Source organism: Montipora capricornis, unplaced genomic scaffold (genome assembly GCF_036669925.1).
Source record: "Montipora capricornis isolate CH-2021 unplaced genomic scaffold, ASM3666992v2 scaffold_422, whole genome shotgun sequence".
In the NCBI taxonomy this organism is placed as follows: Eukaryota; Metazoa; Cnidaria; class Anthozoa; order Scleractinia; family Acroporidae; genus Montipora; species Montipora capricornis.
Window position 1 is genome coordinate 5,001 of NW_027180154.1, and position 15,960 is coordinate 20,960.

Here is a 15,960-nt window from a genome sequence, read left to right on the forward strand (position 1 = left end):
ATACCCAAATTGCGTAGCACGTAGACAAATTTAGAGTTTTCTTTTATTGGTCACGTGGCCATGGGCGTGGCATGATGACGTCATATTTAGGGTCATTGGTTTACAAAAGTTGGAAATTGACCAAAATAATGCCAAATTCTCTCAAATTACTTGACCATTACATTCTTAGCAACGCACCCCAAAACATATACCTCAGTGGGCCCTTAAGGTTGAATGGAAGTTACAAGGTCTGTTGAGCATTAATTAGCACTGAGCAAGATAATACATGTAAATTGCTCTTTTGTTGGCTTCCCACATAATATGTAGAGGAATATAATTTCAGTAGTAGCAACCAATAATTGCTGGGTAGAAATTCCTAATGTTTATTCTAAATGAGGTAGGATTTCAGTGCTGTAGAGATGTACTTTTAATTTCACTTATCAACTGGGAGAGCCCTATGGCACCTGAAGAGTCGATGGGTTACTGTAAATCCTCTTGGTGGGGGGGGGGGGGGGGGTCTATTTCTTTCTAACAGAGTCAAATACATTGCCGGTAGCAACAAGAAAAGAAAGAAACATTTTAATTCACTGGTGGGGAACAAAATCCTAATAACTGGATTAGTCTACGGTCATCATGATTAATTGGGGTGGGGGGGGGGGGGGGGGGGGGTAAATAGCTTTCTTCCTCTGCAATTTGATATATTATGAAACCTAAGTACATGTAGACCCCACAGTTTGAAATCTTAATTTATCTTGTAGGCATTTTTTTGCCGGCTTGCACCAATACTAAACTTAAAGGGCTGCTTTACGCCATGAGATTTTATGACATCAATAATTATTTTTTTGGAAGGATCGTTAAATCAAAAACAAAACACACTATCTGGACCATAACTTGCAACTAAAATTGTTCTTAAATTTCTATCAGGGAGATGGTGAGTCAAAGCAATTTTTAACTGATTAAAATGTCAAATTATTTGCTCATTTAAAATTTAAATTTGTGGTAAGACTTTGATAAGCAGATATCTCCAAAGGAAAAAATGTTATTTTGGTTCTATTTTATACATACACTTTCTTGTTGCCTTTCTCTGTTCCTCGAGCTCCTGGTCCACGGATTTTCCATGTGATAAGGAGGTTCATAATCATCATCATGATCATCTGAGTCAATGGCATCTAGAACATCTTCTGCTACTAAATCATCATCATCATTCCAGACTCTCTGATCTTTGTCTCCAACACGAACTTTGGTTGGAGGAGATTTGAAGGGGCTCACATGAATCTACAAAAAAGAAAAATCAAAGGTGATAGACATGCATATCATCTTTGAAACCCATTTTCATAAAATTAAAACATTGAAATGGTTATCAGCTAAAAAATGGTTCCAGGCTGCTGGATTTTTACAGAAGGCCTCACTGGGAAAGCTGAAAACTTGCCCACATGTAGGCCAAAAGCAAGTTAACATGTAATCAAACGAAACAGTCAATTGCCAGCTCCTGGACAAGCTTTGGCCGAGAAGGTAGCCAGCTTAAACATAAAATAATATTGTGAGGAATTTCGATGAAATACCCTTCAGTTGCATTGACATTAACAATATTACAATCATTAATGCACAGCTGCCTTTTTCCCTCTCCCGCACAAAAATTAATCCTCACTTTGACAATGGGAAATACTTGTATTATCCAGTTTACTACATGTACACACAAAAGTAATGACAATTCAGTGTCATGCTTGGGGGAAATGTTACTGTGGTTTCCCAGGAGCTACATGTAAATGGGGTTTTCCAGCCAGGCATTGTTGCATTTTACAAGAAAATGAGAAGGCAGATGAGGAAAAAGTTCATGGCACAGGACTTCCTGACCAGGTTAGACCAGTCGATTCTGCCCGTGCTGCCAAGCTTTGATAAAAATAAGCTAAGACATTCCATCTTTGCTTGTCCTCATCCCATTTTTACTAAAAAATGGACAGTGATGATTATGGAAAATAAAAGTAATCAAAATTGAAGTTGTTGTGTAAATAACATTGAATCTTTCTGTATCTTATTTCCAAGTTAACTATTTCACATTCACCTGTTCTCCCATGTACAGGGACCTGTGAGCTTAAAGTGAAGCATCATTGTATTGTAACTGATCTTTTTGCCGTGGTTGCAAGATGGTAATCAACAACAAACACACTTGAAATTTGATGAATAACACTAGCTTCAGTTTGAAACTGGTGGTATAATTTTTAACCACAAAATTGATGAACTACACTTGAGAATAAGAAAGAAGAATTTTATTTTTAAATATTCAAAGGGAGATGAACTCAGGAGACATCTGTCTGGTACTAAACTCATTCAAAATATATGGCAAACTTCGCTTTGAGGTAATCACTACATTGCAAAAAAAAAACAATTTAGCTTTTCTTACACGTCAAAAGTGTGATTGCAAGTAAACATATTTTCAGTTTTACTTTCGAGTTTCTCATGCAATAGTGCAATTATTGTTTAGTATTTTATTTGACACATCGGGGATCACAGTTTGTTGTAAATTCAATAACTTTTCTTCTCTTTAACACCTGCATCGTGTCGCATCTGTTACATTTAATAAGCGTACGCTTGTTTTGACAGGCTTTAATTGGTAATCCGAGTGATGAAAATTGAGAAATGAATATGATCCTCTATTAAAATTTCAAATCTCTGAGACATTACTATACTCAAATTAAAGCTAAGCAAGGGTTACTTCCGAAGAAATTGAAAGTAACTTGGAATTTTTACCACTCATTCTTGGATCTACGCTAAAACTTCCCTCCAGTAAAATCTTAATAAGAAAAACATCTATTTTTAATAGAATATACTATTTGCATCATTGTAGATCTCGTATCTAAAATTGTACCTTTGTTATGCAACGAAATCGGGCCTTGCAGATCGGGCAGGTATTTGTGTTCTGTGAAGAAAAAAACCCTTTCCGTTAGCAATAACTTCAATAATTTATTTCCACTTTTCCACGAATCCAGTAATAGAGATGCGTAGTGATACTACAAAGTACATCACTGAATAAATTGTCTTGACCTCAGCCCATTCCAAAATACAAGGAAAGCAGAACCAGTGATTACAGACACTTAGTTTTCCGCGACAAGAAACTCTTTCTAAACAAATAATGCAGCTGGAAGCCTCCTCATCGTGATCTGTAACACTCGCTGTAGTCCCTGAGCGTTTTCCACTTTTCTTTAATCGAGACATCAAACTAAAATGCGATTTTCTTGTTTCAAAATGGCGCTATTTTCTGGCGAGCAACATGGCTGGCTAATGTTACATTAATTTACGGCTTTTCATTGGTCAATATTTTCGAAGAAAAATGCTCCAATCACAAGTTTCGCTTAAGCTCTATGCGAGAGACTGGAACGAGACATCTGTGTTGATATTACCCGCTGGCTTTGCAAATCGCTGGTAAAACCAGGAAACTTCTCACTGAAAACATGGCAGAAGTTGGCGGTATGATAGCCTTGTCAGGCATCGAAAGCCCAAATAAACGGGCCAAAATGGATAGCGGTTTGACAGCAACCAACTTCGATGAATCAAAATTCGCCAGATATTACAGAACGGACGCCGCCAGCTCTCCCACAAGCTCGCATTCCTCGCCAGTTGCTAGTGATTCTTCAGCATTTTATTCATACCCTTACACTTTCCCATCAAATTCTTTCTCCTCGTACGCGTATCCCTGCGGACAGACCGACGCAACGGCTTTGTTCACATACCCAGCATCTTACGGCATTCACTACAATTCACTGAATGGTTTCAGTTCGGAATATTCCTCAGCGACAGGTATGCATATATGCGCTTGGCTTTCTTCTCGACTTTAATGCGTTACTTGAGAGATCATAAATATTTCAGCTGTCATACTCAGTTTCATTGTAAAAGGGTAATCAGTTGAGGAATATCATGTGTTGTGCACAAAATGCGGGTATGGGGTGAAGAAAGAAATCGTGTGAAGGAATGAGCGCTGAAATGTGGTCTTAAGTTGGGCGTGCACTCAATGTGTTAATGTTCTTATAGGGGCTCTATTGCTGGGAGACGCGTCTGTTATTCTCGAATCTGTTGTCTTAGTATTGATGTTAAACTTGGAAATTCATGTATTTTTAAATGGCCGTCACGTTTAGTCAATAAACCATGAAGACTGCGGTGCTTTGGCTAAAAAAGAAATAAACGCACTCGCCAACACCGGGCACATACGAGCGCGTGTTAGGAAGTGTCATTCAATGATGTATTATGGTGCTTGTCATTTGCTTGAATGCTCAATAACCACGCAACGTCTGGAAAGCCTCTTCCTGAAAGAATGAAGGGTAGATTTTTTTCATTTGATACTTAACCTCGCACACATATGTACAAAACGGAAAGTGTGGCTGTTGAATTTCCGACCATCCACATTTTTATCCGAAAATGTAAAATCAGTTACGGAGCATTCTCGGGCATTGTGCGTGCATGTATGCGGTACGTGCATTGCTCCGGCCTTGGTGATATGAATGAAAATGTTAATGAAAAAAGCTTAGGACAATATCATGTTGACTTTTTCGAAGGAGTCATGCCGTCTTTTCTGGCTGTGTTATCAGTAATTTTCATCTGCTAAGTTATTTTTTGCCAGCCCAGCACCTTTCTTCGAATGGATAACCTTTCAATTTTGTAGTATTTTCCAAGTGGAAGGAACACTCAACTATATGCGTTTTTCACTCATCATTGATTTTATAGTCGCTAGCTTTTTGATTAAAATATAAAAGAAACACACTTCTCCGATCATTGGCCGCAATTGTCAGTAGAGCAGATAATTACACGCTCTTCACGGAACACAACAGACCGTGAATTCTTTTTGTTATTTTGATCCGGTCAAGAATTGAGAGTCGCTGAACCTTATCGCTCTAAATCTGTGACTTGGTAAAGCTTAAATATTTGCTTCTTGGAATGCAGCCTTTCACTTGAAGAGCACTAAAATTATTGAAAGCACTGAGGCAAGGATGCTTTAGACATCGTAATGTTGTTTACCTTTTGGTACTATTATGGCTAATGCAACGTCAATATTAAATTGACCCAAGGGGCAAAGATGCCTTTCATTTTGCCCAGTCTCTAACTGTATCTCTATTGAGAACTGCCTCTATTGAATTTCTTGCAGGCAAGTCTGTTTGAATGTACAGCCGTCAGCGAGGATACTTTTGTTAGCAGACCTTTCCAGTAAATCACAGAAAATAATATATTGAGTTTCTTTAAATTAAGAATTTTAAGAGTAGATAAGCAGAATATTGTGTTTGACCTTTGAGAAGCTAAAATGTTAAACATGTAATTATTCTTAGCCTCTTGCTTTTGTGTCACAAGATCAGTATTGAAATAGAATTAATTGCGTCAAATGCTTTGCTTAGGTTGTTGGATGTAGTTTTGGTTGCTTTCCAGGGGTTCCTTCTTAGCACATTGGACAATTTAAATGCCTTATAAAAATCGTAACCAAATGCCTTAACCACAAGGAATGTGTTTTAAAAACAATGCCATATTGCCACAAGTATTTGGAGGTTCCCTTTGGCGTATATAATTAAGCTTGAGGCAAGGCAATAATGAAGGATTGAGAGAAACTGAGGAAGTGGATCCATTGTAAGTAACATGTTAAATGGCCAAAATTTGTGCCAACCAATGAGAAGCAAAATTAATTGTATATTTATGTAGACTTTGGTGAATTTGCATCAGATTCAGACTGTATTCATATCTTGTCAGAGTTGAAGTAATTTTGTGTTCATTCTGTTGTTTATGCTTCTGAGAAAAGTTCTTCTACTCTTTATGGTGAACAGATTTAAGAAACAGTAATCCAAAGTCCAACATTCCTTGTTTATAGTTCAGCTAGAGCAGTATCATGGTAGTCACCATATTAAAACTTTTCTCATAGCTTTTTTCAAAAAATGCATTTTATGTTGAATGGAGTTGAATTCATAACAAGGAGAAGTTGTTGAGGTCATTAGAAACTAGTAACATTTTTCTTCAATTCAGCTGTTCCTGTTTGTGCTTAATGATATGAAGCATGGACACTCTCTTTTTGTCAGAGTAGAAGGAGTAAATGTTTGATTGGCATATGCAGGTGCAAATCAATCTTAGCTTTTTTTAAATAGTGACATATTTAAAGTTTTTTCAAAGTACTTTTGTTTTAAGTCATTTCCCGGACACTGTAAAAGTATGTATCATAGGATGTTGTTTCAAAGATCTTTTCCTGTTTTGTGGGTGTATCTTTATTGCCAGACACAACTTGGGACTGTAAAGATTGATTGCTTTCTCAGACAGATGTTTCTCCAATAACATGCCTCAGTCTATGGTTGATTATTCATGATTATTTGATTGTTCATATTCCACCCCTGGCACACATAATAATTGACAAGAAGAGTACAAGACATTTTGTGTGCATTTGCAAAAAGCAATGCCCTGAGCTAGAACAGTCTTGCAAAAAGAATAATCAGTGTTATTTCTTTTGCTTTATGTTACTTAAATTTTAATGTTGTCATAAGTAACCTGCAGAGAGCTAGTTGCTTTGTCAACATGAAGTGTGGGCTTGATACTGGATTATAACACAGTTGTAGATTATGGTGAAGAGATGCAGATGCATGGGCTTATTGGCAAAAATGTAATGATGATAACAAACAAATCTGTTGACTCCTTTCCAAGACTACAGTTGTCTGAAAATTTGCTGGTCCTGTTTATCTACAATTCAGCATCCAAGTCATTTTGTCATAAAATTTATGTTACAGAATACGTAGATTTTCGTAATTTTTTTTCATACTCATTCAAAGTTTTGTTTGTGAATCAAACTACAGTGTAGTATGCTTAGGAAAGAGGAAAAAAGTTGCCCTTCATGGAAAAAGATGGAAAAAGTTCATAAATAATCTAATTGGGCTGTGTTATTTACTCTTTCAGGTTATTCGTTGTCTCCAAGCTCATCTATCTCCACGTTAACATCAAGTTCAAGCCTTTCCATCCCACAGTCATTAGCTCTTAATTCCACAGCGCACCATAACACTCCCCCTTCACGTGTCATTCATTGTCGAGCAGTTGCAGATGGTTGCAAAGAAACAGATTTAATAAGTGTTCTTCAGCCTTTTGGAAAAATAACGTGAGTTGTGATGCTTAACTGTATCAGTAATCAGCCAGTGGGGTGCATGTTTGGTTTTTTATTCTAGTCTCTCCTCCAAGATGTTGTTCCTCAAGGTAAGACTTCTAAAAGCCAAATTTTTTGGGTGATGAATGTTTTTAATGATACTAACTCCTACAAGAATATCATTGTGGATTACACAGAATTTCAAATTTTTGCTATAATATGAGAGAAGGTTGTTTTACTTTAATTAATTAATTAATCATAACCATGTTTTTAAGGTTCCATAAAACCATCCTGGGTTTTGAGTTTCAGTGCACAGATCTTGCAGTAAGATGTGGTAATTATAATTTTCAGGGGAATACATGTATCTCCCCCCACAAGCTACATTTAAGTTCAACAACTTAATTGTAGTTTGAACAATACAAAATTTGGAAACTGTTGAATGCTCAGAACATTAAAGTTAATTTATCACATGATTTTATCACATGTTTGCAATCCATGATCTCGACTTGCCACAAGTCGACCTCACGATAATCCCAGGAGAAAATGCTTTAGGGAGCGAATCATGGTTTTTCGTACGCAAAGTAAATGAGCGAGCGACGAAGTCGCGAGAGGTCGACTTGTCTCGCTTGCAAGGTTCTCATTTGCGTCTCACACCAAAAAGGGGATGACGTCATTCACAAGTCCTGCACTTGATGGCGCAATCCGACGAAAACAGTCGAACATTCTACGAAATCGAAAGAGGAAATTTGTTGACTTTGTGCTAAAGGTATCAGAAATAAAGATGAAATAAAACAAAAGCTTATTTTCAATCTCGAGTCGCCGCTTGGAAAGAAGATCTCCAGTGGTATTTTTTGGACCAACACTTGTGCCGTGATTTGTGCTGATAGAAACAAAACACTAATTCGAAAGATTAGCAAGTATCAAAGGGAAAGTTTTGAATCGTCAAGAAAGTCAATTGATTTCACTCATGAAAGATCAGGTAGGCTTCAGGTGTAGGAGACGTACTACACCGGGATTAAAAGATACATCTTAGTGAAGACCATTTAGCGATGCAATGACTCTCGTTGAGGAATACACTTGCATTTTTAATTTTTTTGTTCCATTCGACGAAAAATGTGTCGATAGTCGTTGAGAATCGCCTCGGGACTTTCAAACACCAGTTTATACTTAAGATTTTAAATGTATTGTCTCCTACATATGACACTCTAATGCCACGACATTTGCAGCTGGAGACCAAATCTTTCATGATTGAAATCAGTGGAACAATTACGAATACGATAGCATTGCAATCCTCTCCAAGTAAACGACCAAAAGCGTACGGGACTAGTTCAAAGGTCAGACTTTTCCCAGCTCTGGTTGGAGAAGACACAAACAGATCTATGCAAGACAGATATTCTGGAATTATTTTCTTCTGATAGTCGCATAATTCGGAATACCCGGTGGCCTTAGTAGCATGTTGGAAGTCACGCTTCACTGCGTGTGGCAAACTTTGATTGACAACTCTATCCCCTGGGGTCCACGAGGACTACTCTGATTGGCCTAGCTCAGCGACCCGTTTTTGGGTCGCTAAAATTGGCACCAATCAAGTATGAAAAGTCCTTTGTTTCCTTTTCGAAAGTCTATCCATGATCTTAAATTAGGTTTGGGTAATCCACTTTGTTGCTGTGATTGGGTTGTGATGTTTCCATTGGCAACATTGTGGTTTAAACTGGAAATATTCTTTGTGCACCACAAAAACCAAAGATGTATACATACCTGTAAGATGTTTCCTGTAGAGTCTTATTTTTATGTCATTTGGATAAATCAGGACTACTTTGTTAACTTAAGCTTACCGCTTTGTATGTGCCAGATCTATACTGATAGCAAGTTAAACTCTGCTAGCTAAAGGGTCTAATTAATTAGACAGTACAGAAACTTACATCAAGTACAAGGTGTTACAAATGAACCCACCGGGAACTCGGAAAAATCCGAGCCCCAGATGGACTTCGAACTCATGACCCTACGTGATCTAGTATGGATGCGCTAACCACTGAGCTACTGGAGACTCTATGGTGATCAAGGGTGAAATGTGGGTATTTGACTCAAGCTGTATCACGCAGCCACAGAGTCAAATAACGACTGACAGCATAGCTCATAACTGCATCGCGCAGTCACATTGAGAGCATCATTGAAATACAGTTGCCTGTATTTCTGTGAACTATGCAGCCAACCAACCACATATTTGATATATGTTAATCATTGCTTACATTAGTACAGAAACTTGTTTCAAAAATAATTATTAAATCTCAGTGAAGTCAGGAGACCTGTGCAACATTTGGTGTCCTGTTCCACCTGTCTGGTCCCAGTTGTTTAAACGATGGATAGCGCTATCCTCCGGATAAATCACTATCCAGTGGATACGTCAAATGGACAATAATTTATCTGATTGATAGTGTTATCCACCTTTTGAACAACTGGGACCTGATGTCATCATCTCTGGAGAACTAACAGGCAATAATAGTGCTTTTTAAAAAGAAATGCAAAATGCAATGCTGGTGCAGTGTTAATGATACACTGTAGTATCTTCATGAAGACAAAAGGAGTATTTCCATGAATTAGGTTTGTGAGCTGTAGCAGCTTACATGCCACTTTGTCTTATGTGAAATTGTGAAATTTTGAGTATTTATAGCCCAATTATGCTAACAGAGAAGAGACCATGTTACCGGTATTTTAAAGAAGAAATAGGAAATCCACTGTATGGAACAGCCCAGAACAAATCTTAATTTCCTCAGTAGTCTCATTGTTAAGGGAGGGTGGTGGTGAAACAAAAACTTTAAACTATTTATCACAATTGTCATGCTGTCAAATTATTTCCTTTAAAGCTTTGTTTACTTTTTTCCAGATGTTATGTAACAGTTACTGTGATTTTATTAGAAAATAATCACTTAAGAGGCACCCTTGAAATATCACATGAGCTTACATGTGTACCACTGACTGAGGGCAAATATAGTAAAATTTCTGTACTTAAGGGAATTTGGTTACACATACTCCTATTTTAAGGCTATCACATGAAAACTGAATTGAATTTGAATATCCAGTGGTCTGTGCAAGTCATTTTCAGAAATAAATGTACCTGCTTCAAATCACATTGGGGTGTTAACCTGTTTACTGCTGAATATCATGTAAAAAGGTACGAGGCTCTCTACTTGGATCTTTATAGGACTTAAAAAATTCCAATTTTATTGTACAACCAATTTCTGTATTATTCCTTATTCTTTTGAATTGGATATGCTTTTATAAATTATTTCAGGTACAGTGTAAATACAACAACACCAAGGCATCACATGGTGTGAATCAGAACAAAAATTAAATGAATGTTTTTTTTTTAAGCACAAAACCATACAAGTTCCTACACTGTGTGTATATTATCAACAGTAAATTAGGATTTTGGTAATCCTGTGACCTTGAACTTTTTGTAAGCTCAATAGATTCTCAATATTCAATCCAAACAAAGTTAATCCTGGTGATTTTTCTTTATATCTGACAAAAATTGGAAATTTTGAAGAACATCTCACCCGTCCAGCAGATCTTTCCTGTGAAGGAGCTGTCTTCATTAAAAGTAAATATGTTCAATATAATAATTATTTATGGTGCCTTTTCGTTGCACCAGTTCCCAATATCATATAATAATTTGTTTTTTTTTAATAATTTGCATCAAGATTCTTACCACTTTGGATTAATTCAAATCGTAATTTGGGTGACCAAGATGAAAGCTGCATTTATGTATGTTGTAAAAAGATTTCTCCCTTTTCCATGGTTCTGTTTTTGTTGTTATTTGTGCATTTTTCCTCAATTCTTCTTGTATGTTCATGTGCAACTCTGGTTCCAAAGTTGTGGATATTAGTGGATATTCACATCTCTGAATAAGTGAAAGATACAATGGCAATTGTTTAGACAGCTCACAAGATATCCCTTCAATTAGAGAGAGTAGCTTTCTGCAGGTAAAGGTTCTTTGAGTGGTGTTGAATGTGGTGCTGGAAGAATTCATAATGTTTGAAGAACAATGAAAAAAATGTGAAATTTAAGCTGAAAGTAATTTGAGAGCTGCATACTTATGGTTCTGCGTGTAGGATATTAATTACCTGAATATGACATAAAAGCAACATTTTAATATTTTCCTGGCAACAGTTCATTCTATCAAAGGAAACCAGTTCCTGTGTGCAACATCTATAGTCAAAGCAAAATTGTGTCTTAAAGTGTTAAAATTATATAACATGACATCTACTCTATTTATCAGATTCACAAGAATAGAGTTTCTGTTCATGTATAATAGTTAAATTATAGTCATTTATATGTGTTTTTGGTTTTCTGTAGGGATCAGTGGTCACATTTATTGTTTTCTTTAAAACAAAAGAAAATGTTTGCATAGTAATGAGGTTAATTCACAAAGTGTTTTTTTCATTTTGTTGGAGTTGAAAGTGAAAACTTTTCTTACCTTGTCAGTGACAGGGCTTCTGAAATTAGCATGTCCAAAATCACAAGAGTATTTAAATACTTTGGCTATTAACTTAAATTTTATCAGAGGATAGGAATTTTCATGTTGAAATCTAAATATTCCCTTTTAGGGGCTGAATGCTTGGACTGACATGTGGCTTTAAAAGATTGTTTCTTACAAACAAAACCCTGTTTTATTTAAAAATGTTTGGTACATAGAATAATATGACTGAAAATGTCCCATAAAAATTGTTTCAAATTGAAGTTGCCTGCTTGGCAGTCAAATCATTTTAACATCTCTTTGTGGGCAGCCTTGGCTTCAAGCTGTTAAATTAAACTGAAATATCTTTGTTTGTTTATTTCTGTTTTTGAAAACTTGTGCAACTGGGCTGAAGTGCTCACTGCTGTAACAGAATTTTTTGTCCATATGGTATTGTGATAAAAAAGATAACAATTTAAGTGTCAAGATGTTATGCCAAATTTGTCATTTCCTCTTTCTTCAATTAGATCATGTCTTGTCAATTTCCCATGACTATTATTAAACCTTTTACACTTTCATTGCAACAGGCATATCATTTATAAACTTTGATGATAAAGTTAAAAGATAGAACTGTAAAATGGCTGAGACATTTTTTTAAGCTCAAGCATGGCAGGAATGTTCTTTCATGTGGAGACTAAAAATAGTAGCAAGAATCGATCTTTAAATTGCCACAATATGGAATAGACAAAAAGGGAATAAAATTTAAGCCATTCATCTCTGAAGCAGACCCTACTGATGATAAAAATCGTCTGGCTTAAATGCAGAGTAAAATATGTAAGACTGAAAGGGAGTGGGCCACTAGATGTTGTTAACCCATTCATCCCGGAAGCAAGCCCCATTGACAGGGCTCTCAGGATCTGAAATTTTGAAGGTAACTTAATATGTTAATATAACTGTAGTAATGGCAATAATAATTGCAGGGAACTTATTGGTCCCTGAATAGTGGTTGATTAATCAAGATTCTTTTATCTTTAAGATCTATTAATTTTCAAATGAGTTTGAAAGCAGGAGGTGAGGAATGCAATGTGCTTGTAAAAGAAAAAACTTGGGACAGTTATGAATAAGGTGATTTTCTGGAAAAATAATGAAAGATGTTTTGAGAAAAGTAGAAAGAAGTTAAAAATCAATGTACCCTACACCATTTTATGATCCTGGCACCAATTTTTTTTTTTTTTTGCATTTTACTTTCAACCTCACTATTTCAAGTGCATTACTTCCTCTTTTTTACGTGAAGTATATTTTGGAAAAAAATGCAGGTTTAAACTACCCCTTTAAAGAAGAAAAGAGAATTATACCACTGTAGAAATGACAGTAAAGTCAAAAAGTAAAACCAACTTCCTCAGTTGTCAACATGTCACAGAAACCATGATATGAGGCTGTGAAATTTTAAGCCTATTTAAATTGGTTCAAAGTGCAAACCCTTAATGATGAAGTTTGAATGCTTTCAAAGTCTAAATAAAATTTAACCTAAAAACATGTAAATTTTGCGGAGTGTACGAGGTATGCTTGATCACACCCCGTCCACGTGGGTGAAAGTCTTGACCAAAGTTCAACAATCAAGTGAGAAAAAAGGTTTTAGTGCATATTTCTTGCTGTGTCAACTTGTGGAATGAAAGGGGTGACAATACATCCTTGTTGCCTGATTAGTGACATTTTCAGTTGGAGGTCTCTACAATAATAAATTATTTTAAATTTTGATCAAAAGTGTTGTTGAAAAATGTTTTTTTCTTGGTAAAGAACAGCGTACATTTGGAAAAAAGTAACTTTTCTGTGGCCATATCTGTGATATGTTTTACTTCCTGTCTTTCCCAGATGCAACAATATGTTGCATTAATTAAATATTTCAAGTATTTCCTTCCGATGCCAATTACCTAAATTTCCTTTTGACATAACAAGTAAAAAAATGAAGTAAAGTTATAGAGTTATTCAGATTTTACACTGTTTACATGTAGAACTTTGTCATTTGTTTATGGTCAATTTTACAAGAAGACCTAGTCTTGTAATAACAAAATGGTGAATTTTAGGTTGGTAATCAAATTAAGAAACATAGTTTATCATTGTAAAGAAACGAGATCAATGAATATATGGGGCTTGAAATCGCCTTCTTTTAAATACAGTGATTGTTGTGAGATTGCCACCTTTGGGTATCTCATTTTTAGCAGAATAGAGGCCACCTTTCAACAAAACGTGAAGTGATTTCAATGAGTACTGACATTTAAGAAAAGTGTTGGTTACTTCACTGAGAGAAGTCTGCTACCTTTCCCCCCTCAATTAAAAGAAATTAAAGACAGATTAATTTAAAGCAAAGATTTAGACATCAATAAAGGCATCCAAAGGTGTTCATCAATTTTGCTTTTGAAATGTAGTGTTTGGGAGCCGTCTATTGAAAATGGCATATGGTAGTGGTAATGAATTTATATAGCGCATTTTCTATTAATATATTCAAATGCGCTTTACAAGCAAGGGATCTATGGGTGAGATCGGACATCAGCATATATAGGCGCCGCTGCCATCCGCTATCAGTCCATTAGCGATCTCACCCAGCACATGAATGAATGCAATAAGTCCTGACCACAACACCGGGAGCTCCATGCCCTACTCTTTAATACGAATATTGTGTGGGTTCTTTTACGTCCCACTGGGTTGTGAGCATTGAAAGGTTGTGAGACGGGGCCTACGGTTTATAGTCCTTATTTGAGAAGACTTAAAAGTCTTAACCATTTGCGGATGTAATTACAAAGGCAGCACTTTCTCCTCAGTTATTTTAAGACCCTGAGTGTTGGTCCGGCTGGAGTTGAACTCACGACCTCCCGCATGACAGCCCGATGCTCAACCAACATGCATGCATGCCCCAATCAGGCCCGTAGGGAAGGGGGGTGCAACAAAAAAAATAAATCTTCCTATGGGCCTGCCCAGACACCCCTAGTGATGCAGTGGGCTACTCTACTAGTAAAGTAGCCACCAACTTCAAATGTTATTGAATCTCCTGACATGAGACTTTGTTGTAGCTCAATTCTTGAGCTTCTGAACAAGCAATCAGAATTCATACGTTTAAGCTCTGTCAGGAGCTCTCTGGTTTTCTTCCCAGTGCAACCAAGTCATCGTAATATTACATGTAATCTTTGTATTGTTCAAATCTACATGTACATCACCTCATGTTGGTAAGAGCTTTATTTGTAGGAGTAACAATGATGGTGAAAGGTAGCATATATGTATGGAATTCATTTATTGCTGCAAAGTCATTTCCTTTAAATTTGTCTTGTTTCAGTGGCTTAAACCTGAATTAATACTGGATACTAAGTGAAAATGTTAAATTTGTCATGGAGTTTTCTTTGACTACGGCATCTGGCTGGCGATCTGGCTGGCAATCAATATCAGAATGTTATTTACATGAAATGAGAATAGACGTTTTCATCTGGTTCATTTTGAAACTGAAACTGAAACTGAACCTGAAACTGAAAGATTGGAGAGCTTTCCAATGATGTTGTTATCTCTCTTTTGTTACTTAAATTAAATGGGAGTAAAATAAATTTTACCGGGTTATTAATGACCTTGAAAGATGACTGTTTGAAGAGAGCAGCCCACTTGCCAAGTACAAGCATTGTAGCACCTCATCATCCATCATCATCCTATGTTGTGGTGGAGTGACCACGCAGGGCATCACTAGGGTGGACCAGCCCTCTCTATCACCAGCAAGCCCAACTGCCTCTTCATAGGTGACTGTTATAGACCGTATTCATAAATGGTGGCTAAGTACCGTATTTACCCGTGTATAAGTCGACCTTTTATGGCCTCAAAAGAAGCTCCAAAAATCGCCCTCGACTTATACACGGGTCAGATTTGAGCCAAGTTCCAGCTAAGTAATTTATTCAAAATTAACATAATAATGTTGTCTTGGGCATAACGAACGCAGTGGACAAAAGCCGACGTAAAAGACTTCAAAATGAATGACAAAAGACTTCAAAACGAATGTAATAATTTTTTTAATTAATATATCCACATTTATTAGTTTACATGTTAATTTTAAACTATACATAGGAGCTATAAATCGAAACTACGCTACCTATCTATAATAAACACAGAACATCCAAAACTACACTACACATCTAAGCTATACGCACTACAACATATTACAATACTGCAGTATTAGTTTAAGTTGGGCATTGGAGGTGATAGCTCATGCTCCATTATGGGTAAAAATTGATACCAATTTTTATTATGAAAGTGGAGTTTGTTATTTTTCCTTGCACTGAAACGCTCGATCTGGGGCGTTGTTTTGCATTTGGATATTAACAGGGCAATAGTGGGAAACGTTTGGCTTAATTTCGAACAAAAAATAAGGTATTTGCTCTCAGGTGTAATGTAAATACCGGTAACT

General features: G+C 36.4%; 2 protein-coding genes across 2 annotated transcripts in view; one reads left to right on the plus strand and one right to left on the minus strand.

Annotated features, from left to right (window-relative positions):
• The window catches only part of LOC138035563 (uncharacterized), a gene marked incomplete at its 3' end in the record, with an annotated part of 7,661 nt that extends 4,396 nt beyond the window's left edge, over positions 1-3,265 (minus strand). The window contains exons 1-3 of the mRNA XM_068882210.1: positions 3,022-3,265; positions 2,846-2,896; positions 1,045-1,254 (exon numbers count right to left, since the gene is read on the minus strand). Coding sequence (XP_068738311.1) covers positions 1,045-1,254; positions 2,846-2,896; positions 3,022-3,192 — 432 coding nt within the window. The remainder of the gene's footprint in view (positions 1-1,044; positions 1,255-2,845; positions 2,897-3,021) is intronic.
• A 101-nt stretch (positions 3,266-3,366) lies between these two features.
• LOC138035560 (heterogeneous nuclear ribonucleoprotein L-like) overlaps positions 3,367-15,960 on the plus strand; it is a 43,541-nt gene continuing 30,947 nt past the window's right edge. The window contains exons 1-2 of the mRNA XM_068882208.1: positions 3,367-3,774; positions 6,889-7,084. Coding sequence (XP_068738309.1) covers positions 3,429-3,774; positions 6,889-7,084 — 542 coding nt within the window. The 5' untranslated portion in view covers positions 3,367-3,428. The remainder of the gene's footprint in view (positions 3,775-6,888; positions 7,085-15,960) is intronic.